General features: G+C 44.1%; 1 protein-coding gene and 1 pseudogene across 1 annotated transcript in view; one reads left to right on the top strand and one right to left on the bottom strand.

The window, feature by feature from the left end:
• The window catches only part of SV2C (synaptic vesicle glycoprotein 2C), a 703,553-nt gene that overhangs the window by 262,584 nt on the left and 413,717 nt on the right, over positions 1 to 27,252 (bottom strand). The window contains exon 4 of the mRNA XM_078677323.1: positions 20,959 to 21,110. Within this exon, the coding sequence (XP_078533449.1) occupies positions 20,959 to 21,110 (152 nt within the window). The remainder of the gene's footprint in view (positions 1 to 20,958; positions 21,111 to 27,252) is intronic.
• LOC144819430 (uncharacterized) lies at positions 15,758 to 17,220 on the top strand (annotated as a pseudogene).

The following is a 27,252-nucleotide window of genomic DNA, read 5'->3' on the forward strand; positions in this document are numbered from 1 at the left end:
CAGTGAATATATATATATATATATATATATATACTTGAAGATGAAGGATCACAAGAAAACAACGGCCAGCCAGGGCAAAAATCTGGATCCCAAAGGATACAATGAGTCACAAAGAAATAAAATATCCAAGAAAGAAGTGACTCAAACAGATATATTCACCAAAGAACAAAAATATATTTCCACTACAACGTTTCAGCTTCCGCCTTCCTCAGGTAGTTTCAAGATGGTAAGCTCAGTGGCTGCACAGATGACACAGCTGAATTTTCAAAAAGCATCATGAGTGAAGATTCCATTTGGAATGTGGAATCAATGCAGTCCTGAGAGTTCTTGAGATATGCAGTAATCAGGATGTGTTGTCAGTAATGTTCAGTCCATCTGGATGCAATGATTTTAAACGGTACATCCAGAAGTTTTCCTTGGAGTCCAGTAGTTCTTCCTTTGAGACATGTTCCACGGGGAAAATCTTCAAATCTGATAGTGAATGATCAGCCTGTAGCCAATCATTTTAACCTTGTGGATCATTCACTATCAGATTTGAAGATTTTCCCCGTGGAACATGTCTCAAAGGAAGAACTACTGGACTCCAAGGAAAACTTCTGGATGTACCGTTTAAAATCATTGCATCCAGATGGACTGAACATTACTGACAACACATCCTGATTACTGCATATCTCAAGAACTCTCAGGACTGCATTGATTCCACATTCCAAATGGAATCTTCACTCATGATGCTTTTTGAAAATTCAGCTGTGTCATCTGTGCAGCCACTGAGCTTACCATCTTGAAACTACCTGAGGAAGGCGGAAGCTGAAACGTTGTAGTGGAAATATATTTTTGTTCTTTGGTGAATATATCTGTTTGAGTCACTTCTTTCTTGGATATATATATATATATATATATATATATATATATATATATCACACCCACATTTCCTTAAAACCCTACAACCCTTCAACTCATACCAACCCCAAAATTGCCCCCCTGGCACCCCAAAGCCCATACCCACCCTGAACCCTCAAATTAAAGCAAAACCCATACCCACACTAAATCCCAAAATTACTCCCGGCACCCCATAACCCATACCCACCCTGAACCCTAAAATTGTTCCCTGACACCCCAAAACCCACACCCGCCCTGAACCCTAAAATTACCCCTGGCACACCAAACACATACCCACGCTGAACACTAAAATTAACCCTCTGGCACCCCAAAATCCATACCCACCCTGAACTTTAAAATTACCCCTGGCACCCCAAAACCCATACCGAACCATAATTTCCCCTCTGGCACCCCATAACCCATACCCACCCTAAACCATAAATTCCCCCTGGAACCCCAAAACCCATACCCACTCAGAACCCTAAAATTACCCCCTGGCACCCCAATTCGTAACCCACCCTGAACCCTAAAATGACTCCCTGGCACACTAAAACCCACACCCACCCTGGACCCTAAAGTTACCCACTAGCACCCCAAAAAATGAACACTACATTTGCATATATTCGGAGGGGACTGTCCTCTTTGACGTTTCCATGTATGTAAGTCAAGAACAACATTCACAGTAACCTAGATACTTACATAAAAAACTGCTTCCTGCTCTTCTGATACTATACTGTGGAGTTTGGCTGATCAGCTACACTGTGTCCTGGCATCCAGCCCCTCCCGAAGGTCTCACAGAGTAGATAGATGTGGGCCAAATGTTTCCTGGTTTCTCCTTGCCTGGGCCTCCTCTGCTTCTTTGTGGGTGCCCTTGGATGCAAAAATAGAAAGATCCATGGCCCTGTTCACCATTTATCTGGTGAGCAGTGCAGTGGATGTGAACTCCATCCAAGTGCACAGACAGCAGGGGCAAAGGGATGGCAGTGCAGGTGACGCTTTTCCATTGTAAATTAATTTCTGCTGGCGTCATAGCCCAGGGTTTGCTGTCTGTGCACTTGTATGGAATACACATCTATACATGTGCACAGACAGCACACCCTGGGCTATGACGCCAGCAGAAATTCCTTTACAAAGGAAAAGGGAAAAGCGTCACTTGCACTGGCCAGCCCTTTCCCCCTGCTGTGCACTTCACACCCCATGCTCACAATACATCAAGTGCTTAGGTGAAATCCCTGCCTTCAGGCAAGGATTTCACCTCAATGCCACTCTAAAGGAAAACAAGAGGTGGGGGCAGGGGGGTTTACTCGCTGAAACTGTTCAGAGGCTGGCTGTCTGGCTCGGGCTGCTGGGCCTCTCAGAAAGCATTAAAAAAATCACATTCTCGGATCGGATGCGCAGCGTTAGTTAAGCATTTCAGTGCATGTCATCTTAGCCCGGGCAGAGGTGGCGACGAGGGGGGCTGAAGCCCAGTGAGCCCAATGGGTGTTGCGCGCCTCTACTGCTGCAGAGTTAAGATTGTTTTCCACAGAGGATGAGGGCAAAAATGCAGAGCCCAATAGGGACCCATCTCAGAACCTGCTTTTAAAAACTGCTGGTGCTCAGCACCGACAGGACCCGGCCGACTTAAAGCCCTGCCTTTAGCATTGGAGCAGTCACTCGCTGTTCTAAATGCACATTATGCAGGGTAGCCAGCGAGCATTCTATGGAATATCTCCATGGTGCAATTTCTATGAAATAATAACCCGCGAACAGCCATAAAGTCATAATTTTCACCAGGATGTTCATTTCTTTCCGAGTAAAGACAACACCTACTTAAGAAAATCATCATATTTATTGGTTATGTTGTAGTACGGTATGTAATGTTATGCCACGCCATATGCTATGTGGTAATGCTACGTTGTGCGGTATGTTACGCTTGTGGCATTTGTATAGGGCACAGTCTGTCATTGGTATGGTGTGGCAGAGGGAGTAATCTTTGGAATTACAGAGATATTTGTTGTTCTGAAAGGCTGGTATTGTTAAGAGTGAGCCTGGCCCATGTCAGACTATGCCCTACAATGCGTATGGGCCTTAGGTGGAGACGGAGGGAGATTGTCCGTTTTCAACCAATTATATAGGGAGCAAACCAGCCTGCATTCAACTTGCAACCAAGAGGAATCATTTGCTATCTATGCACTAACAACTAAAAAACGGTGATGGATCAAGCCCTGATCTTTTGACTGGGTAGGAGTGTTCTGCTTAATTCAGATACTCTGTCCATCACCACCCCCTTTTTGAATCGTTTTGGCCACCACAAGTGTGGAAGGGTATGCTCAGATGTGAGTCCCTTGCTCACTGCACCATCAGGATTCAAGCAAGCCGGGCCGAAGACGGCTGTAATGCCAGAAACCGGCCCCCGGAAGCTTGTTTCCTTTCCAGTAAAGAATTGGCTTGGTAGTTTGGTCTGCCCTGTTCCCATGATGCACTGGGCCAGGGTCAGACTAATTTGCATGTAGCCAGGCTCTGAACTGGGATGGTGCAGTGAGCTAAAAAACGGTGATGGATCAAGCCCTGATCTTTTGACTGGGTAGGAGTGTTCTGCTTAATTCAGATACTCTGTCCATCACCACCCCCTTTTTGAATCGTTTTGGCCACCACAAGTGTGGAAGGGTATGCTCAGATGTGAGTCCCTTGCTCACTGCACCATCAGGATTCAAGCAAGCCGGGCCGAAGACGGCTGTAATGCCAGAAACCGGTCCCCGGAAGCTTGTTTCCTTTCCAGTAAAGAATTGGCTTGGTAGTTTGGTCTGCCCTGTTCCCATGATGCACTGGGCCAGGGTCAGACTAATTTGCATGTAGCCAGGTTCTGAACTGGGATGGTGCAGTGAGCTAAAAAACGGTGATGGATCAAGCCCTGATCTTTTGACTGGGTAGGAGTGTTCTGCTTAATTCATATACTCTGTCCATCACCACCCCCTTTTTGAATCGTTTTGGCCACCACAAGTGTGGAAGGGTATGCTCAGATGTGAGTCCCTTGCTCACTGCACCATCAGGATTCAAGCAAGCCGGGCCGAAGACGGCTGTAATGCCAGAAACCGGTCCCCGGAAGCTTGTTTCCTTTCCAGTAAAGAATTGGCTTGGTAGTTTGGTCTGCCCTGTTCCCATGATGCACTGGGCCAGGGTCAGACTAATTTGCATGTAGCCAGGTTCTGAACTGGGATGGTGCAGTGAGCTAAAACACGGTGATGGATCAAGCCCTGATCTTTTGACTGGGTAGGAGTGTTCTGCTTAATTCAGATACTCTGTCCATCACCACCCCCTTTTTGAATCGTTTTGGCCACCACAAGTGTGGAAGGGTATGCTCAGATGTGAGTCCCTTGCTCACTGCACCATCAAGATTCAAGCAAGCCGGGCCGAAGACGGCTGTAATGCCAGAAACCGGTCCCCTGAAGCTTGTTTCCTTTCCAGTAAAGAATTGGCTTGGTAGTTTGGTCTGCCCTGTTCCCATGATGCACTGGGCCAGGGTCAGACTAATTTGCATGTAGCCAGGTTCTGAACTGGGATGGTGCAGTGAGCTAAAAAACGGTGATGGATCAAGCCCTGATCTTTTGACTGGGTAGGAGTGTTCTGCTTAATTCAGATACTCTGTCCATCACCACCCCCTTTTTGAATCGTTTTGGCCACCACAAGTGTGGAAGGGTATGCTCAGATGTGAGTCCCTTGCTCACTGCACCATCAGGATTCAAGCAAGCCGGGCCGAAGACGGCTGTAATGCCAGAAACCGGTCCCCGGAAGCTTGTTTCCTTTCCAGTAAAGAATTGGCTTGGTAGTTTGGTCTGCCCTGTTCCCATGATGCACTGGGCCAGGGTCAGACTAATTTGCATGTAGCCAGGTTCTGAACTGGGATGGTGCAGTGAGCTAAAAAACGGTGATGGATCAAGCCCTGATCTTTTGACTGGGTAGGAGTGTTCTGCTTAATTCAGATACTCTGTCCATCACCACCCCCTTTTTGAATCCTAACATACACTGAGGCATGAGGAACTGTGTGAATGTGGGGCGAGAATGATAAACAAACTGTCCATCATTGCCCCATGCTTCACTGGTCTAATACTGGTACGCTAAAGCACCACTGCCCTAAAACTGGAAGGGTTAGTTGGAGAATCAGATGGTATAAAAGGAAGATAAAAATATTTTTTAACCGGGACTGGAAAGTGGGAGACTGACCGTAGACATTATGGGGCATATGTACAAGCCCCTAACGCCATGGGAGATCTCTTTGTTTAGGCTCCGGTAGCGTAGCACCATTTTCCATATTTACTAGGTGGCGCTAAGCCACTTAGCATGACTTAACACCACCTTTTAAATATGCCCCCTTCCGCTGGAGTCCTCTGCGGCAAAGGGGCATGCAATGGGTGTTGCTTTTTGATGCTGCAACACCCATTGCTTTTTGATGCTGCCCCAAATGTATAAGGCTGAGGCAGCCCCAAAACCTAACACCATGGACAACCAGGTGTTAGAATGCAGATATGATGAGAAGTTATTCATTTCTCTTTGTTTTTTGGCTCTTTCAATGTGTTCTGCATTCTGAAACACACGTAGAAAGAGCAAATCACAATTTAGTGATAGTTTATGTGCAGGAAGGTTTCCCTTGTCAATACGGCGCATCCCTGTGTTCTAAAAATGTCAGAGCATGACCCTGCCAAATTTAGCGTAGCTCCACGCTCCAACATTGTTTTGTAAATATAGCCCCTCGGCGAGAGAAAATGTTGTAGCTCTGATAACTCACTAGAGAATGCTTGTCCTCCAAGAATCAATTATAGTACCAGAGATCTGCAGTGGCGGCTGGTGGAATTTGAAATTGGTGAGGCGTATGTAGAACGAATCAACGCATGCGAGCGCAGCGAGCGAGGCCAACGGCAATAAGGGGGTTTCGGGGGGTTCTCCCCTCGTGAAGAATAAAAAAAAAAGTGCATCTTTTTGGTGCGTTTTTCAGCACTATTTCTCGAATAAATGGACTAAAAATTCAGTTCTTCTAGGCATTCATAAAAGAAAACTATTCCAGAGAATTTCTGGGTTGCCAAGCAAGTCTGACTTCTGAAGAGGGCTAGGGTACTAAGCAAGCCTGCTTTGGCTGTAACCTTTCCAATAGAAAACACTAGTTAGTGCTGTGAACAAGTTCAATGGACAAACCTGGGGTCTAGGGAAAGTACCTCTCCTGAGAAATACATTTAAAAAAGATTGGCAAATGGTGCCTTTTAAGGCAAATGAATGCAGCAATAAAGCAAGGCTTTTAAGCAGTGGAAACGTATAGTCTTGAAATATTAAACACATTAAAAACTGCCCGTATCCTCTTGTATTCATTTGTTCAACAGTTACTGTAATATGTAAATTGTTCTGCATGGTACCTTTAGCCCTTTAAAATGCATGCTTGCCCCGTGTCTTGCACTCCATGCAGCATTAACTTTGGAATAATGTGCCCTAACCAGACTTCGGGAAGCACCCACAGCTGCTGGCTGTAACCAGTCATATAGAAATATGTGCAGACAGGTATTTAAGTGAGATGAAAAAAGTGGGTTCTCCCTATAAAGGAACATGCCAAATACATGTCTGTGATTCCCATAGTGTGCCATCAGACCAGTATTTTGGTTTCTCTCTGAGATGTAATTGTATCCAGATAAATGGCACAGCAACTGACATACGCCTAAAGACTGTCAGTATGATTGGCTTTGTCACTGGGTGTTAGCGGTTTAAGGTAAATGAGTAACAACAATGATTTCTTATAAATAATTAACATTGAAAATGTTGAAATTCTAAAATTCTGAAATATTGAGTCTGTGAATTACATAGCATGGAGGCCTCTGCAAGGAGTTTTGGCCTTCAATTATGTGTGCTTTATGTTAGATATGTATCCTCTTTTTCTCTCCATATCTTGTCCGTCTGCACATCTTCAACCCCCTCTCTTTCCTCTTCAGCATCCTCCTTTCACTCTTCCCCGAATGCCCTCCCTCACATCTCTGTCACTTCACCGCCCCCAACACGCACTGCACTCCCTCAAATATAAGCACTTTAATTTCTCTTACTTTTTCTTTGCAAATATTTTGACATCAGTGTACCTCCATCACACACATTTACACAGAATTTCAGTTGTAAATGGAATACACAAATATTGTTCTGTGTGCTCTGCAGAGAGGCCAACCCACTGACAGGCACTTTGTTTGGCTTTAGTGTTCACGCCTGCGTGCTCAATCAAAGCCTCTCATAAACACCTGGCATGGCTAAAGCCTCAAAGTATGCACAAGAAAAAATACAGATAAACAACAACATTATCAAAAATAGCTAACTCATGGGGAATGCAAGATAAAGTAAACACGTAAAATATGAGGAACAAAGGGCCAGATGTAGGTAAAAATTATTTACCGATTCTTAATTACCGAATTTTACCGATTCGGTAATTAAGAATCGGTAAATATGAAGGGTGGACATGTAGGTCCATCCAGATGTGTTTTTTACCGATTCAGTAAATATCTGTATTTACCGAATCGGTAAATACCGACCGGTAATGCTCTATTCGTTCCTATGGGCTTTGAAGCCCATAGGAATGAATGGGGCATTACCGGTTGGTATTTACCGATTCGGTAAATACCGATTTTGACAAGGGTGCAGGGGGTGTCACTTTGACACCCTCTAGCACCCCCAAAAAAGGTTCGGGGGCCATGTGGCAGGCATACCTGCCCTAAGGGCAGGTCTGCCTGTCATATGGCACAGGTGTGCATGCACACATGTGCATGCACACCTGAATCGGTATTTTACCATCAAATTGAATTTGATGGTAAAATACCGATTTTGTAGGCCTTGTGGGACTCAGAAGAGTCCCACCTACATATCAATTTTACCGATTCAGTAAATATACCGATCGGTAAATTTACCGACCGGTATATTTACCGAATCGGTAAAATTACCGATTTGCCCTGTTTCCGTGCCCCTACATCTCAATAGCCAAATACCGGTCGGTAACGGCCGAATTCGGCCGTTACCGACCGGTATTTGGCTTCCTACATCTGGCCCTAAATCGCTAAAATGCATTCCCTCAACGTTTTTAACATTCATTGTTTGCAAGCAGTGCGACACCAGACGGTACAGAGAAGGGGAATGCAGCGCTAGAAGATGAGCAGAGGGAGCGGGCAGGGAGAGTACATACACGGGGGGCTGCAGAATTAGAAAATGCACAAAGGAGGGTGCAGGGAGAGAGGATACATGGAGAGGAGTTACAGGTTTAGAGAATGCGCAAAGGAGGTTGCCGGGAGAGAGGATACACGGAGAGGGGGTGCAGGGTTAGAGAATGCACAGGATGCACAGAAGGAGGGTGCAAGGAGAGAGGATACACAGAGAGGAATGTCCAGACTCCAGTTAACAATGGAAGTGCTGGACTGGCATGGCAACTTAGACAATCAACGGGCACACAAACAGCAGGCAGCGCCCTATGCAAGTTAATGTAACGCAGCAAAACATAAGGAACATAACCACAGGGATATAGAGAGTTTTCGAAAATCCATGGGCCTGTGGCACAGTAAGGCACTGTCAGAAGACATTTGAAGCAGTTTACTGTTGAATATTGGCTAAAACAATGTACTTCTCATGCAAGCTAATGCACAGAGGCCTGTTGTAAGTGGGGAAGGGGGTCGAGAGTTCAGTCAGGCAGGGATGGTTCTAGGATTTTGGGCCCCCTGGACAGAAACGCAATGTGCGAGGCCCTTCTAATTTGCATACAACCGTACACATTCAGGGCTGTTTGCATCTCAGTAGATTACCCTAGTCCTGAAGATGTTTTGTACAGACCCCTCCTGGGCCGGAGCCCCTCCCTCTCATCCACCTACAAGCACATCTTAGCAGTTCATAATGGGCTTGAATGAGTCAGAGTTGCTTTTCAATAGAAAGGTTTAAAACTGCTGCAGGACAAAGGAAGTACTATGGTGCCTCTGATGGGTAGCAGAGCACGATGCATGATTGCAGGACAAACCTGTGAAAGGTATCGCCTTACAACTGTGCCAATAAGAGGCCCCCACTCTGCTAAGTATAGCCTCACTATACCATGATTGTGAAGCCCAGGGAAGGGACACCTCCCATGGGCCCAATAGCAAGGTTCTACCTTTCTCTCGAATTAGATGTGCAGCTGTCAAGAGAGGGCCAGTGTGCCCTGGCGTGGCTGTGATACACTGGTGTGGGGCCTTGTGTTCGTGGGCTGAGAGTGGGGTTCTGGTCAGCTGTACTCACTGCCCATGCCTAGCGCCGGCCCTGTGGTCAGGGTGCTGTGAAACCCTGCCCAGGCTGCCGAACCTAAAATGGAGCACTTGGTGCGGGCGAATTTATGTAAGTGAAAGCAAGACTTGTAGTAAAAGATCTCAGGGGATTCTTAGAACAGTCCAGTCGGTGTTTTGTCAGAAAATCTTTATCAAAAATTTCACCTAACAAAAATATTGTGTCCTAAATATTGTTTACAAACATCATTCTGCTGGGTGTAGATTTTCTACTATCAACTCCACTGGGGTGATATTTTTGTGAACAATATTTTTGCAAGTCAATATTTTGAATCCTGCTCTGAGGTAATATTGAGATAATTTTCATAGTGGGTGGAGCCCATATCCGTTTCCTTGCCTGAGGGAGGAAACCAGAACGATGCTATAGGCAACCTTACTTTTTATGCAGAAAGAAAATATTTTTCTGTCTCTTTGAGCCTTTCTTTAACTACAGCAACTTATAGGAGTGACACTCGGAATTATATTTCAAAAAATGATATTCTTCTTGCTTGTGGTGAAACAGCACTTCCTTTCAGCAAGAGTACAGCATTTGAAATGACACATCTTAGCTTAAAAACAAAAAAACAAGCATGGGCAAATCCAAATGTTCTGGCCTTAGAGTGTTAACGTATGGAATAGTGTTTGTGCATGACCTACTTGCATTAGTTAGCTCATTAAAGCTAGATCTTTTGACTGTGGCAAAGCCTTTTTCTTATGAAAATATAGTTGAACAAGAACAATTATTAAAAGACACTTTGAGAAAACAACTGTGTAAAAAGAGAAAATAAACATGTATGGAAAGTCACTAGAAAAGAAAGGGTTGAAAGAACAATGGGGAAGTGAAGAAAAACACGCGCTCAAGTTGTAACTAAAACATTAGAAAAAGGCAGGTACAGTTAAAAAATAAAACAAGAGTTGGCAAAGTCAATAGGTCTCGCCTATACAAGAGCTATGGGCTTTGGCAGTGTTGTTTTAACATGTTGTATACCAGTGTGGCTGCTGCTCAGTATGGATAAAAGTTAGTGGTGTGGAGTGTCCTAGAGTGCAGCGGGGGAATAGAATTTTGTAGGTTGGATTTATTGTAGTAGAGTGTCATAGAGTCGAGAAGGGGGAGTAGCGTGTCGTAGAGTTGAGTAGAGGGGAGTAGAGTTCAGTGATTCGATGGCAGAGAGAGCCGTAAAGTGTAGTGTCATAGAGTGCAGTGTCGAAGAGTTGAGTGGTGTAGAGTGGAGTGGCATAGATTTCAGTGGTGTAGTGCTGTGTAGAGTGAAGTGGGGTGGAATAGGGTAAAATAGGGTAGAGTAGGTTGGAGTGCAGTGAGGTAGTGGGGTGAATTGGATTGGATTAGATTGGATTGGATTGGGGTAGAGTGGGATGGATTAAGAGGAGTGGGGTGGATTGGAGTAGGTGGACTGGATGTGGTGGATTGGAGTGGGGTGGATTGAAATGGGGTGAATTGGACTGGAGTGGGATGGATTGGATTAGAGTAGAGTGGTTTGGAGTGGGTTCAAGAGAATTAGAGTGGAGCAGAGGGATGGATTGCACTGTAGGGTGGTGGATTGGACTGGAGTGGAGTGAGGTGGATTGGATTGGAGTGGGGTGGGGTGGATTGAACTCCAGTGGAGTAGATTAGATTGGAGTTGGATGAATTGCAGTATGGTGGGCTGGATGGATTGGATTGAGTGGGGTGGAGTGAACTGGGGTGGGATGGAGTGGGGTAGAGTGAGTGAGGTGGATTGGAGTAGAGTAGGTTGGTTTGGAGTGCAGTGGAGTGTGGTGGATTGGGGTGGACTGAAATGGAGTGGGGTGGAATGGATAGGGGTGGTGTGGGGTGGACTGCAGTGGGGTAGATTGGAGCGGGATAGAATGGAGTGATGTGAATTGGATTTGCGTGGGGTCGATTGCTATGTAGTAGACTGGATTGCAGTGGGGTGGATTGGATTGGAGTGATGAGGATTTGATGGGGTGGGGGGAACTGGATTGGGTTCAGGTGGATTGGATTGAGGTGGGCTGAATTGGGGTGAGGCGGATTGGAGTAGGGTGGGGTGAAATGGAGTGGGGTAGATTGGATTTGGCTGGATTTGATTGCGGTGGACTGGATTGGAGTGGCGGATTGAATTGGGACAGGTGGATTCGTTTGGGGTGAGGTGGATTGTATTGGAGTGAGGTGGATTGTATTGGAGTGGGGTGGATTGGAGAGGAGAGGAGTGGGTTGGAGTGGGGTGTATTGGAGTGGGGTGGACTGGAGTGGGGTGGACTAGTGTGGGGTGGACTCGAGTGGGTTGGAATGGAATGGCATTGGGTGGGATGGCGTGCAGTAGAATGCAGTGGGGTGGAATGGAGTGGGTGCCATGGAGTAGTACAGAATGGAGTGCAAAGAACTAAAGTAGGGTGATTTGGACTGGGGTGAATTGAATTAGCATTGGGTGGAGTGGATTTGATTGGACTGGAGTTGTGGTGGTTTGGATTGAAGTGAGGTAGACTGGACTGAGTTGTATAGATTGGATTGGGATGGATTGAAATGAGGTGGATTGGATTGGGGTGTGGTGTGGTGAACTGGACTGGAGTCGGTGGATTGGGGTGAATTGGAGTGGGATAGTTTGGATTTGGCTGGAATGAGGTGGATTGGATTGGGGTGGGATGTTGTGGACTGGATTGGAGTGGGGTGGGTTGGGTTGAATTGGGGTGAGGTGGTTTGGATTGGAGTGAGGTGGATTGTATTGGAGTGGGGCAGATTGTTTCAGATTGGAGTGGAGTTGTGAGAAAGTCATTATTTTTGCCCTTATCACCCCCATTGTTTGACTGATATTGGTGGTAGCTGACTCTGACTGAGTCCTGGGCTCTGCAATCCAGGCTCCGGACTAGTGCTCTGATTAAGAAGGTATATGGTAATTAGGTATAATTACAATTGGCCCTGATAACCTATCTGTAAGTCTCTAATACATAGTAGGGCATGGTTTAAATGCCCAGCATCTTTGAGGCACTTATGCGTGCACTGATGTGTTACTTGCAGTAATTTTAAAAGTCAGCGCTTTGCAAGCTGCTTTTAAATTGAAACTACATGCAAATTTAACTTGAGATTTAGGTACTTCCAAAGTGTTAAACTACCACATTTTATATATAGGACACCCCAAACGTCTACCCCCAGGTGACCCCAGGGTGGGGCGCCATGTAAAAATAAGCAGGGACATTTAAAAAAAAAATGTATATGCCCTGGTGAGGGAGAAACTACAAATGTCATTGTAACTATTGACAGGAATGATCTGGAACAACTACCAATTCACAGTGTAACTATTGACAGGAGTGATCTAAAATATTATTTCCAGGACTTATAAGAGTAGTAATGATAAACCCAACAACTTGCCACTGTTGAATTTATCATAACTAATACAGAAAAGAATGTATAGAACATTCTTTTCTTTGAGCCAAAATCCAGCCTTCCAGCAGCCTCTCTGATTGGCCAGCCTTTAACCGGCTTAGCCAAACTGCTTTGATGAGGTGGTAAGTGGCCTGCGAATAGGCGGAGGTTATCTGGTGGGGGGAGCTATGCAACTGCAGAGAACCGGCCAGGAAGGTGTCTGGGTAAACAAAATGAGCTTCAAAGAGAGCAGTACAGTACGGAACGCCAGCCAGGCCTACTCCCTCTTCCTGTACCCCCCAGCCAGATAGGTGCCACAGGAATGGAATTTTCTGGAGGTTTGAAAAGGGAGTGTTAAGGGAAATGAGTCACACCAATAGGTTGGCTTAGCCGGCTCTTACTCCCAAGGACAGAAATGATCATCTTGAATTTTACAGTACTGAGGTTTGTGGGACAAGAATATGCCACACTTTGGAGGAAATTGTCATGCTTTTGGGTGGCACTGTGTACCCATTGGTCTGGGTTGCCCCCCCACTTGTTGCCCAAAAACACTAGATAAATATGCGAGAGCTGCATATCAACTCAGATCTGCTACCTGAAACTACAAGGAGAAGAACGACTGCCCTGCTGGAACCCTGGTCTGCACCCTAAAGGATTACACTCTGAAGGACTGCTCCTGCTGCAAACTTTGAACTATAGCCCTGAGGACTTTGCCTTGCTTCAAAAAGGATTAAGGAGTGGACTCCATGAAAGCAACAGGTTAACCGTGGCTATCCACACCATCTGCCCCAAGAAGTCCCCAGCCTTGGGTGCGTCCAGTGGACTTTTAAGGATTTGGCCAGGTGAAGTGTGGGAACTGTAGCCCCAAACTTCCAAGGACCATCTCAGAGCTTCTAGACCCTTGGGTGTGTGTTTTGGACACTTTGCATCCTCAAGAAGAAATTCTGGAATATGCTCTAGAACTTTAGAGAAATTTGGAGCAACTTTTGGAAAAAGCTCCATAAGGTGACCGCTCCGTCAGCAAGGGTCAGGTCGCTGATGTAAAACCGTGACCCAGCCTGTATTTCAGGTTCATCCCTCTGAAAACTCTGGGGCTTAATACGTCGAGGATTTCACCAAGGCCTTGTGCTGAACCAAGCTGCCATCGTCGAATCCCGGCCTGAAGAGGGGCCTTGCTCATCAACGAGAGAAAATCCTCCTGAAAAGCTTCTAAGTGTGAAGGTGAAATCACAGTTGGCCTCAAACTTTGACTTTGTGCCGGTCCATTACGACCAGATGTCCCAAGTTGGAGCTATATGTTTTGAAGCACTAGAAAGTGTTTATTCTTTAAAAATTCACATCTCTGGTTCCCTACATTGGAATTTTGTCATTTTTGGCGTCATTTTAATCATAAAAATATTTCCTATTTTGAAGTGGACCAGATTGGAGTGGGGCAGATTGTAGCGGGGCAGATTGGAGTGGGATGGATTGGAGTGGGGCAGATTGAAGTGGGCAGATTGTTGTGGATTGGAGCGGGCACATTGGAATGGGGCAGATTGTTTTGGATTGGAGTGGGGCAGATTGTTTTTGATTGGAGTGGGGAAAATTGTTTTTGATTGGAGTGGGGCAGGTTTTGTATTGGAGCGAGGCAATTTGTTTTGGATGGAGTTGGGCAGCTTGTTTTGGACTGAGTGGGGCAGATTGTTTTGGACTGAAGTGAGGTAAATTGGGGAGGGAGTGGGTTTGATTGGATTAGGGTGAGGTGGATTGGATGGAGTGGGGTAGATTGTATTGGAGTGGGGCAGATTGTTTTGGATTGGAGTGGGGCAGATTGGAGTTGGGGATACTGTTTTTGATTGGAGTGGGGCAGATTGTTTTGTATTGGAGTGGGGCAATTTGTTTTGGATTAAGTGGGGCAGATTGTTTTGGATTGGAGTGGGGCAGATTGTTTTGGATTGAAAGGGGTAAATTGGGGAGAGAGTGGGGTTGATTGGGTTGGGATGATGTGTATTGGAGTGGGTTGGTTTGAAGTGTGGTGCATTGGAATGGGGCATATTGGAGTGGGGCAGATTAGTGTGGGCCAGATTGGTGTGGGGCAGATTGGAGAGGGAGGGGCGTGTTAGAGTAGGGTGGATTGGAGTGTGACAGATTGGAGTGGGGCAGATTGTTTTTGATTGGATTGGGGCAGATTGGAGTGGGGAAAATTGGTGCGGGGCAGATTCGAGTGGGGCAGATTGTTTTGGATTGGAGTGGGGTAGATTGGATTGGATTGGATTGTTTGGGTTGGATTGGTTTGAGCGGGCGGATTGGTGAAGGGTGAGGTGGGGTGGATTTGCATAGATTGGAGATGGGTGGATTGGGGTGTACTGCATGATTATGTGTTAAAGCATCATATCCAAAATTACACATAAGACAGAAATAATGTCGGTTAACATTAAGATACCCCTTATGTTTTGGAAACAGCGCCCAGGAGCAAAAACAAAAGGAAACATGAGTGCACAGTGAGAAAAGAAGACTTGGCAAAGTAAAAGAAAATTAACTATAGAAAACTAATCTTTGCAATTTTGTTTGTCCTGCTGGGCACATTTTTCCCAGTCACATGCCTTCTGTTTGCAGGGCACTAAAAGTTAAAAAGATCAAAATAGTACCTCAATCACATCAGGAGCAACGGACAGGCACTGATTACGTTGAATCAATCAGTGTTTGGTCCCTGCTCCACAGAGAGGAACGGAAATGATGTTAGGCCTGCCTTGACAAATTACGAGGCTGTAAAGAAGAGTGCCATGCAAACCAACAAATGGAAGTGAAAGGCGGGCTCCAAGCCCTTTTATGTATACAACAGTGTCTCTCACGCTAGAAACATGCACTACTACATGCTCTTGCAGGCTAGACCCTAACAACAAAAGGATTTTTCCTGTATGCAATGTAAACATAAGAAAAAGAAATTATTGTGTGATGATTGAGTATACTTTTGAATTGTAAAACAGCCAATCGTGCTTCGCAATGCAAGCACGCCAGAAACTTTGCCAGCCAGAACCACGAGGTGATGAACTATACTGCTCTCACTGGAGCCAACGCCGAATTTAAAAGAATTAGTAACAAGAGATCTTGCATACAGCTGCACTGCAAAGCCACACATACGAATTGCATTTCCATGACAATAACAAAAACAACCAAAATCAGATGATGAAAACAGGTTAGACCCGAGTGTCTGCACCTGGTTTGGGAAGGCACAGCTCGGACCCGGGACCCTCCTGTGTGGGCGGACATGTCTCTGCAGCGCTCCTACCAGGTGCCTGCTGCCCTGCAGAAAGGCTCTGCCTATTTCTCTGAAGAGGAGTGGACCCTACTCCAGGAATGGCAGACAGAGCTGTACAAGAAGGTGACAAATTAAATCCAACAAGCACTGCTCTCACTCGGCCCTCTTATTGCCACATTTTCATGGAGCACTAAAGATAAGGCAAGGCGGAGCCCTGGGGATCAGCAGGCCCCGGACTGTGGACTCTCTGGCACACACTCCACAGGTTCTGTGATTGCCAGTTCTTCAGTGTGACCAGGAATAAAAGTAGAGGACACCCGAATTCCGAAGCACCTTCCAGAGGCGACTGGAAGGGAAGGCGTGCATTATCCCGGCACAGAAGAGGAGTTTATCTCTTTCATCGTCAAAGAGGAAGAGGGCTGTTTCTTGGACCGTCCCAGTGATGAGAGCTGTGCAAGTAATTGTGAGTAAAATACCCAGGCAAATATGTAAACCAACTAACACATGAAAAATACCTCAAAACATATTAAAAAACGAAAAAACACTATGACATGTACATATCCAGATATGAATTTAATAACATACTATTCATTAAAACTGATACACAATTTTACACAAAGGATAAAAAAGGTTTGTGGCATACAGTGTATGCAAATTTTCAATCATTTAGATAGTCCATTGATATAAAAGATTAGATGGTGCCTTGTTTTTTTTGTCTTGTTTTTTTGTCTACGCGTTTCGACACTATGTGTCTTCCTCAGGACTATACCATCACACTATTATAAGCAAAGAACTGGATTGATACGGGAGAGTATAAGATCAATATGCCATCTAGGTCAGCTAGAACATAGGTGAACGTCGTGCCTGTTAGTAATCTGATGTTTAGAATGATAAAGTATTCTGAGGAATAGTCTGCTTGATATAGTTGGCTACTTCGTTTCCAAACCCAATGTTGCTCTGTTTAAAAGGGAACCGCTATTATGAAAACCGCTGCTGTCCACGCATTCTTTTCCAAAACATTTTCAGATATTTTCGACACCAAAGCGGTTCTTGCAGTCTGGTTTGTCTTTCGTACTGCAGAGAAATACTTCTGCGGTGCCCGCAGGCAGGTACAGCGGTCAGGCGATTCCTGGTTAGTCTTTCGTACTGCAGAGAAATGCTTCTGCGGTGCCTACAGGCAGGTACAGCGGTCAGGCTATGTTAGTTGAAATCCGGGCAGACCGTGCGGCAACGGCGTTATCCTGGTTTCCGGCAGTTCGAGCTGTGGAAGTGTCAGTCGCCCCAGAGGGCTAAACATATTCGTACACACCACTGAGCAACAACGTCCAAGGAGCTGGGAGAGAACAGGTCTGAGATCCATCAGCGACAGATCTCCGGTTACTAACACTGCAACAGTTTACCCAAATGGAAAAGCATTTGAATGTGATGAAACTAGAAGCAACACCACCCAGAAGTCAAACGTTAGTAAACCTCACAAACCCCCCCCCCCCAGAGCAAGAACCCTCTACCTGGACAGGACATGAGGGGCGTTCAAATAATTAGTTAAATGTGAAACAGAATCAGGATGCACAGACTCGAATTAAAGTTGCTTCTTGTAGTCGGTGTGGAGTATACTACAATCAGTCAACAATGGACAACACACAGCAGCAGAATAAGACAGGAAACCAATGTCATTTATGCACAGTCTGTATGAAGAGACTCTCCATCACTTTAAACACGATGAAAAAAGCTCATACATGTAGCGAATGTGGGAAAAGTTTCAAAACTTCTCAACTTTTTGGTCAGGCACTGTTGAATACATACTGGAGAAAAACCCTACACATGTGGTACATGTGGTAAGAGTTTCAGACAGACACCACACCTTATTAAGCATCAGCTGCTGCATACCAGGGAGCAGAAATCAAATTCTTTTGAGATGAATCCCTAGTTGTACAAGGAGAGAAACTTGAGAGCAATGAAGATTATCAGCACTACATCTGAACTGAATACCTTCACCTCCTGAGACTTGCCATAAAAGATGTGTAACACACAGCAGGAAAAGAAAGAGAGTGAGTCGATGAATCAAACGAAGAAAATGAGTCGATGAGTCCATTGAACCGTAGCCTTAACATTGTTGTCAATTGGTTTCAGTAGTGCACATAACCAAAATATCAAAGCTATTCAGTGGTTTTAGTACATTGCAAACCCTGTTCTTTCACCTATGACAGCATCTGGCGTAAGTTGAGTTTCATGGAAGAATAGCATGCTGTGGGCTTTGATGTGTGAAATGGACTGATGTGGGATCAAGGAAACAAATGTAATGTGGTCCAGAACATTTTCCTCACATTCCCGGGCTGAGGGGTGTACCCTACACGTTCTCAAGAAGACACAATAGAAGTAGCCTATAACAAAAGCATTATTTAAGAATCCGACTAGATATGTCACATTCTTGATGCATTTTGTTTTATCCGATGCGTGCTTGTAGTAAGTACAAGAGTTGTAAAGTAACTACAATTAATGGAGCATCCATACACAGACGAAAACAGCCAACAACTGAAGTAGAATGCATCTTAGAACTTAGAAACATTCCAAGAACATCATGTACGAACCAATCATAGCAGAGGTAAATACTCTTGCTAACATAGCAAGCTAGGTAGACTATTACTAACTTTATAGGTAACCTTTTACAGAGACTATAACTATAACCTTACTTCAGTGCTCTTTTTAATCTTATTGTAAATGCCAGCACATTTACTGTAAGATGCTGCAGAAATATAATTGCATAAATTGCAGCCGCACTTTTCCTGGAAGCATAGTAAAAAGCAGACACAGGACAAAGACGAAGGCCATGGAGAGAGCGGGTGAGTTGGCTGGGAAGTTAGCGAGTGTTTTATACTTCTTTAACTATTTAGCACAAGGAAACCTACAGTGACTGTGAATCTGAAATTCAGCACAGCGGTAAAATGATTCCAAAAGCCCAAACAGAGGCAGCCTTTTCACCTGAGTGTGCATTTGTCCTTCATTATGCATGCAGCAAACTGCAATGCTCTGAAGGACACCAACCAACCGTAGAAACAATCTGGATACCCTTGGGGGAATTGAACATGCTCGGCATAAGGTCTCCAGCAAGGCATGGGTGTTTTAGTGAATTCCACAGATAACCCACCAGAAACCAAAACACGCCACACTTGGAGAGAGATCACCAGTCGCATGTTCTATCCATGTTAGAAGGAAGACTCTCACGTGCACAAGAAATACATTCATTACGATCTAGATGTGAAAGATGCTGATGAATATTGCGCCTGCATGCTGTATCTCTTTTCGCGTCATGTCACTTTCTCCATTGCTTTGCTAATAGAGGCCAACTACTTTTCTTAGGAACACACACATGTTCATGGATAGGAAGGGAACTTGACCACTGCGTGTATAAACGAAAAATTAAGGTACCTCATCAGTGTAAAAGTTGTAAACCTAAGCTTACGATTTTGATACTTGTACTCAATTTGGGATTCACAAACATCTCCAGCTGTATACTCAGAAACTTGTCAGATGCACTCCTACCTCTCACATGTATATTTTAATTTTACCGGAATTATGATATTGTATCATTTTTTTCTCCAGATTGGAAACATTTTTGAAGAAATCTCTTCCCTTCGCTCCTGGTAACATGTAAATACTAGGAGTACTTTCCCGATCCATTTTGCACCGATAGCAGCATTTATCTCTATGCCTCTCATTTTCAATGTCAGAGATATGTGTCCGTCGAGGCAGCATTTCACCTTATATGTGTGAGAAGGTAGATTCAATTCATCAATAATAAATGAATTCTACTAGAGCCAATTGCTGCATTTTTGTTGTTTGTAGTAGTTCTAGCTTTAATGTGATGACACATGCAAATCGCAGTTACACACAAATGCACTTTGAATGCATTAGCATATATACATCATACCTATTGGCTTTTCCCAGGCTTACTTGTAATGCTTACACATTTCACACACTCACTGAAATGCACTGTCTTGCTAAGAGCTGTTCTTAAAGGAAAAGGACCTCGTGGTAAATGTGCATTGTTCACACAAGCAGCCAGGGATGCTTCTAAAACCACCTATACTGCCACATTGTTGCCCTCTATAATTTCCTAATCAAGAGTGATTTTATTTTGAGCCTTACTCTTAGGGTCCGGTTTAGGATTTGGCAGAGAGGCTAGGCAGTGGCAAAGGTGGCGGAGTCGGCTCGCCGCATTTCCAGATGAGTAGACCTTAAGTTTTCTGTCGACAGAGCATTCATTGGCTCCTTTGCCAGGAAACTTCCTCCAACAGCCCAACAACGCAGGGGCATTGGCGAGCCGATATTACACCACCCACTCTGCTTAGGGTGGATGATCTAATGTGTTTTTTTCTGTAATCCAGAAAAAACAGGTAGTGAGAGACAGAAAAAACAATTAGCAAACCCCACACCCTGGTAGAGACCTCCCAGGGTGTGGAGTTTGTTTCTGAAAAGCTAAACAGAAATGTAAGAATTTGGCGAACAGCCCCCAAAGCTGACAGCAGCTGTCCATCCAACATTTTGTACATTGAAAGTAACCACAGTGACAGGGTTAAACTGCCTATATGTCAATCAGGCAGTACCAGATGGGCTGGCCTGGCAGGTCAGTAGGTGGGCTGTTTTTTTTAATCTAGTTATGGGCCTTTAGTTTTGCCAGGTAGCCAGTTTTTACTGTTGATTCCCCTGATATTACCACAAACATTGCTTGCAGCAAACACAAATGCATGTAGGCTCCCATGCCTTGCAAAATACCCATACAGTGTGTCTTTACAAGTTCAAACATGGCCTGATTTGCAAGTAGGCCACTTGTTTAGTGAACTGATTCACTTTTATTTTGGTTCCATTCAGAACCTGCATCGTGATGGTGGCAGAGAAAGGAAGAACCAGAAAAAATGTAAGTTCTGTTGTATTGAAATTACCAATGATGACCCTAAACAGATCGACAGGGTGGTCTGAGCCTGCCATGAACTTCTACCAGTTCTTGGTATCTTCACCTCAGATGTCCATTCACCTATAGGAAAGCAGAGCTGGGTACCTGGATAATTCGTTTTATTTATTTATTTTGAAAGTTTTATAGAGCGCGGACAAGACCCTTGCGGGTATCAGAGCGCTTTACAGTAGATGAGTTTAGTTAAGCTCACTTGAACACTTTCTAGACAGCTGTATAAGAAGAACTCTTGTTTACATACCATAGTGTGGAATAATGGCCCAGGCCATGGCAGAAGCATAGATTCCACCGATCATCCAGAACATGCAGAGCCAGCTCAAGTGCTCGCCGCGCTTCTCCCGAGCCAGCACTTCGGAGAAATAGGAGAACACAGTTGGCACTGCTCCACCGATGCTAGAATCAAAAGAACAAAGGATGCCACAGTTAGACAGAGAAAGTGCTCACATCAAACACAGCGCAGCACCCTTGGCTTTAACTTGTGTTACATAGACAGTTTAGAAATTCGCGAAATGGCATGCACTCTTTGTTTTAAAGTTACACAGGGTATAGTATCTTGTTACTGAATTAAGCGGCGCATCTAAAACAGAATCAAACACACTAGTATGCAGGGTTGCAAAGTTGGAAATCTGTATAGTAACTGATTTAGCTCTTGAGAGAGGAGAAGATGTGGTGCAACAGCCAGAGCTGCTGACTTTGGAATTGAGGGTCAAGGTTCAAGTCTCGGCGACCACTCAACATCGTGCGATTCTGGGAAAAATAAAGGTCTGCATCACTTTTACGCCACTATTGCATCACTTTTTGTGATGGTGCAGCGGCGTAAATTATACAGCAAGTTGCGACATATTTACAAAGTGACGCATCTAAGCAGGTGTCTCATTTTGTAGAGGCATGCGCTACATTATAGCTGTATCAGGTAGAATGTATGCATGGTGGGCATTAACCTGCAAAAAAGGGTCATAGAAGTGGCGCAGTGAAATCTATAAGATTTCACTGCGCCACTTCTAGGACGCTACTGCATCAAATATCTTATGCCTGCTTCACAGCAGGCATATGACTGACACAGGCCCTTTCACATGGGGCTTGCCCAATGTGAAAGGACACATTGCTGGGGTTGCATCTGTTTTCAGACAAACCCCATCAATGCCTCACTTTTGCACCTACAGATACGTCACAAATCAGTATTCCACAAATGTTAGTCCAATCTTTGCATATGGCATCCAAGGTAATCTTTATTTTTCTTAGAAATGGAACTGAACAGCCAACACGTTTCGTTCACTACATGTGAACTTCACCAGGGCATACATTTTGTTTTTCAAAATCTTTGTGTTAGGAAAAAGCGAGCCGCAAGTCTTCCTTATTTATCGGTATAAAACTTCGGTATTTGTATTAGAATTCAATTCATTTTGTCCCCATATATTTAAGGGCGAATACATTTCATGTCTGAATGAGTCCACTTCCTGGGACCTTCCAGGAAGTGGATTCACTCAGACACGCTGGCTCGGGAGATGGTAGATAGCATGTATCAAGGTGCCTCATTGCCATACATACAACAGTGATGACGAAATGTGTTCACCCTTAAATATATATCTGTAAATCCTTGTGACATGGAGCGCCATACATTAAATATGGTACATCCATCGTGTCGTAAGGAGGGTGCAGTGAAAACTGTTGCATCGCTGTTTTGTCGCAGCAATACAACAGTTTTCATAAATGAGGCCCTTGATCTCCTCGTGTTGAAAAACACACAAATGAATGTGTACTTCCTGCAGCTCCACTCTGCCTTTTGCTTGAAGACTCAGCCCCCTCCGAAATGTTTCTTAGCCCCCCCCGAAATTTGACTCTAGTTGCGCCTCTGATTGGGAATCACTAAAAAAACTGGGATGGTGGTCTGCGGGGTTCATCAGACCACCATGTCTGTGATGGCTTGTAAATAAAGCAACGTTTTTTTAAGAATGTAGCACGTTCTACTGAAAGGAAACTGGGATGCGTTTAAAAAAAGTTTTCTTTTAATTTATTAAGAGTAGGCAGTGGTCCCTGCTCTTAAAAAACGTTTTTACAACCATTCACAAATGGGAAAGGGTCGCTTGGTATCCCTTCCCATTTGTGAATCAGTTACCATCTACTTGAAGTAGTTGGTAAAGTGCAAACGTTTTGTGACCGTATTTTGGTTACGACACTTTTACACATACAGCTGCAAGTTGCTATTAGGAAGGGATGCCTTTAATACACCCCTTCCTAATACCGAATCGCAAACCTATTTTGCGATTCAGTAATAGGTTACCAAACCGCAAAATAGGTTTCGTACATTTAAAAATGCTTTCTTGCTGTAGCAAACGGCATCAGGCTATTCGAGAGCTCAAAAAAGCTGAGCATATCTAATCTCAACTCACTTGTGGATAAAGGCCTTATTACCAATGTCTATAGTAGGCACTTACATCACCATCAGTTCTGCCCGATAGCTGTGGCTGAATGAAAGGCAAACATTGCCTTCCAAGTGAATTTGGAAAAGCAATAATGATTTCTAGCTCCATAAAGTTGCACTTTCGGTGCGGAACTTGGCCAATTTCAAATTGCCATGCCTGGAGATGATATATTTTCTATCTAACCTTTCACTTGTTGGTAAGATTGAGGTACATTGCCTGCACCATCAATGATGAGAACATCAATGGCGTCAGTGGTGATGTGTGACGTCATCACTGATGCCATTTGTGATGTCATCTCTGAAATCATGTGTGAGGTAACAAGCTGTGCATTTGGGGGCACTTTATAATTTGAATCACTCATGGTAACTGGCCAATTTCACAGGGTTCAAAACATCATTTCAACAGTTTTTTGTTCGTTTCTGGGATTTTAAAGAATACATTAATTTCTTATGAGCAAAGAAAGGTACAACGTACACTGTCAGTTATGTTTTTGTTCTTTTATGTTTTATTATGTCTAACTTCCAAGCTTTTATACATTTATGTATTTCACTATCCCCATCCCTCGTTGTGATTTTCCTCTGCCTAATATAGCCACTGGAATTGTGAAGTAGGGTAGACCCTGCACCAAACCCACCTTATGGACTCTCTGCTGCACTTAACCTTTCCTGTGTGTGACAGGGATGGCTTGCATTGCCTGTTCACTCAACCTGTGGTGTGGGTGGCCTTCGACTGTCCACTGTGGGATTTGTCTGCTACAGGCAGGTCCTTCACTCAATCCACCTTGCACCAGTCCAGCATACACTCAACCTCCACTGAGCATGACCAGCAGCTGCGCACAGGCCCTTTCCATCCCAGACCCACTGCACATGGCCTCCAGCTGTGTGCTGTGGGCTCTGGACTCATTGTCTTTGCTGTATGCCATGTGCAGTGGGCTCTATGCACTACCCATGCGCTTGGAGATAACTTGAAAGTCTACAGCCAGGGAAAGAAGTTTAAAAAACTGTGTGATCCTGGATTTGAATTTGCAAATCCAATGCAAAATGTCTATATGCTGGGTCCCTGAATTCCTAAACATGCATCATCAAGCTTTATTCTTGGTAGGAAAACTCTGCTTTGTGCACCATCTTTGCATTTACACATCAGCCGAGGCCGGTGGTGGAGTGTGTCTGGATGCTGAAAAGGCCTCCAGCTCATTGCCTAGAGTGGCCCTTTCTGATCGAAGGTTTGTACAGCCTGGGTTGGTACTTACCTGATTAACTTGCTCGGACGTCTTTACTCCGAGGCTGTGGCAGATTGAAAATCATCAGCTGCTTGATTGAACCTTTATCTATAGGTATGGGACCCTGGCGTCGTCTCTCACTTCCATTATTCGCTATCCCGATTGGGTCCTTGACCTATTGATTAAGGCAATAAAATGCTCAAATGGAAATCACCATCCCCACCAGAAAAGATTGTTTCTCTACATATTGATGGCATTCTTCTGCTGGTTTCCAGCTGTAGTGAAGAAGAGTAAATGGAGCTGGGAAGGCAAACGCTTTCCTTCCCAGCTGTTGACAATGATTTAGAATGGCTACGACATGAGAGTCTTCTGGTCATGGTGTTTTCCTCCAAAGATCTTGGGCAAGTCAGGGCAGGGAGGCGTGGTATTAAACTCCCTGTGCTGGCCTGTCCAGCCAGGGAAGGAGGACACATCATATATTAATAACCCCTTCCCATTCACCATTGCTAAATTTGAGCCGGTGACTTCCGGTGCTCGGCAGTGGCACTTAACTGTGAACACCGGCACTGTGACAGTCTGCCACATGGGGTGCTGTCTGTGTAACATAGAGATGAACAGAACTGCAGCCGTTTATTAATTCAATAAACATTAAACCTGATTAATTCCTGACACTCACCCCATTCATATAGCTTTGGAGTCCTGGAATTGTCTGTCGTTGGCAGCGCTGGCAAGGCAATGGGTGGCTAAAGCTTCAGTGGCCTTCAGGTGAGGGCCCTGACACATTTTTTTTTAATTTCAAATTATGCACTGCCACAAACTATTACAAGTCCGGGACTGCACCGGTCGGTGTCAGGCTCTGGCAGCCAGGTTTGTTCTTTTTTGTGTTTTTTGACTTTCAGTGCTTTTTCTCCTGACTCATGAGTTATTTGGCGCAGCTGGCAGCTCATTTTAGCTAATTTATTTCTCGCACCTTATGTTGATGTTGAAAGGGTACAGCAAAATTTGAAGATTTTCAAAAAGAGTTTTTGTGAAATTTCTTAAATGGTAGGGTCAGCACTCAAAAATTTCATGGAGTTTTATTATTTCTTTTATTAAGAAGAAACTGTTTCACCCCACTGATGTTTCCGGGGGCTGAGAGGTGCCACTTTTCAGTGGTCGTTCAGAATCTCCTATCAGCCATCCTAACAGATTGAATAGATACAAACACCTGGGTCCGATGTTCTCAAACCACACAAATACCATCAATATTTTTTCTGTCTGCAAATCATCAGATTTGATTTTGAATGTAAAGATTTGACTTCGATAAGGTTTGAAAACCCATTTGTCAACGCTGATTCTTCATAATGTTCCAAAAGCTTCTTTACAGATTTAAGCAAATTACAAAAAGATTTCGAGTGTGGCCACGTCCTAACTTCTTGCCTAGGTCGGCTTACCTTTGTGCAACAGTTTTTGCCTTACTCTCCAGCACAAACTCATATAGAAATTTGCATGCAAGTACCTAAAATGCACCATTTGATTTAACTGAAGAGATATGAAAAGCTGCAAGTGGGAAAAACTCTAAGCGCCAGATGTATGAAATTACGTGTTTGTGATTTCCTAATAGAGAATTTTCACAATCCACTATTAGCAAACACAAACTGCAATGTATAACACTGTTAGAGATTTACAGTGGGTTGCAAATGAACCTGCCTCATCAATATTCATGAGGCAAGTAGCAATTTGCGACCCAGGGTGAATAGCTACATCTCAGGGATAGTGGCCTCCTGGGGTCAGCAGACCATGATGTCTGTGATCGCTTTTTAAATAAAGCAATATATTTTTTGTAAGGCAGCCCAGTTCCTTAAAGGAAAACGGGATTCATTTAAAAAATAAAAATGAAAAAGCTACCTTTTAATTTTTCAGGAGTAGTCAGTGGTCGGTGGGACCACTGCTTGCTCTTAAAAATGTTGGCACCCATATTCGGAAAGGGAAAAAGGTTCTTCTGGGGATCCTTTCCCGTTTGCGAATGGGTTACCACCAACTTGTAGTTGGGGTAACTGTGAATGTTTTGCCACTGCGTTTCCGGTGTCGTATGGTAGTTGGGGACATTGTCCAAGTGAAATGTATATCCCTAGGCAATTTGTGAATTCATTAACGTCATAGATCTCTCAATAAATATGCCTTTCTAGAACATAAATAGTTCCAGAAAACTGAATGTAACAATCAGGGCAACAGATAATTACATAAATTTAAAAACATACGTTTATTAGCCTGTTAAAATACAATTCGTAACACAAATTCATCAAGTGTTTCTTATCTCTTGTACATAATTAAACATATTTCCACATTTCTGTACACATTTTCTAAAAACAATTACAAATATAACAACAATGTTCATTGTGGCAGGGAACGTAAAAATCTTCGACGCTCGTTTCGACGCAAACTGCGTCTTCATCAGGAAAAAGCCACACGTTGACTTCGAATTTAAAAGCAGCAATTTATGGATAAAAGTTTTCTTTCGTGTATCTATTGGAATCCCTTTGTTATGGTATCCAAAGAGTGAAGTTCGAGGCGACTGTTATGTTATTTGGATGCGATTACACACAGTCATGTATGCTGATATGCTCTGTGGGATGATGTCGTTTTCTGTAAATATATTCTCTGTTCCTTGGCATGCGACTCTCTTGTGATGCAGCCGATTTAAAAGGAAAATCTAAAACGACGATAGTCTATTTGGCATAGCTTATTAATCTAGTCCCATTAATATCGGTACCGTCGGCGTCTCAGCGTCCTGCCCGGTCGTTTCAAATTATTTAAAAAAGAACTACATTGTCGACATTGCTAAGTTAGCATAAGCTCTGCTGCCATGATGCTGCTTTTGCGCACGTTACTACATGACTTTATTATGTGAGGC

The sequence above is a fragment of the Lissotriton helveticus genome, chromosome 2_1 (assembly GCF_964261635.1).
Source record: "Lissotriton helveticus chromosome 2_1, aLisHel1.1, whole genome shotgun sequence".
NCBI classification, from domain to species: Eukaryota; Metazoa; Chordata; class Amphibia; order Caudata; family Salamandridae; genus Lissotriton; species Lissotriton helveticus.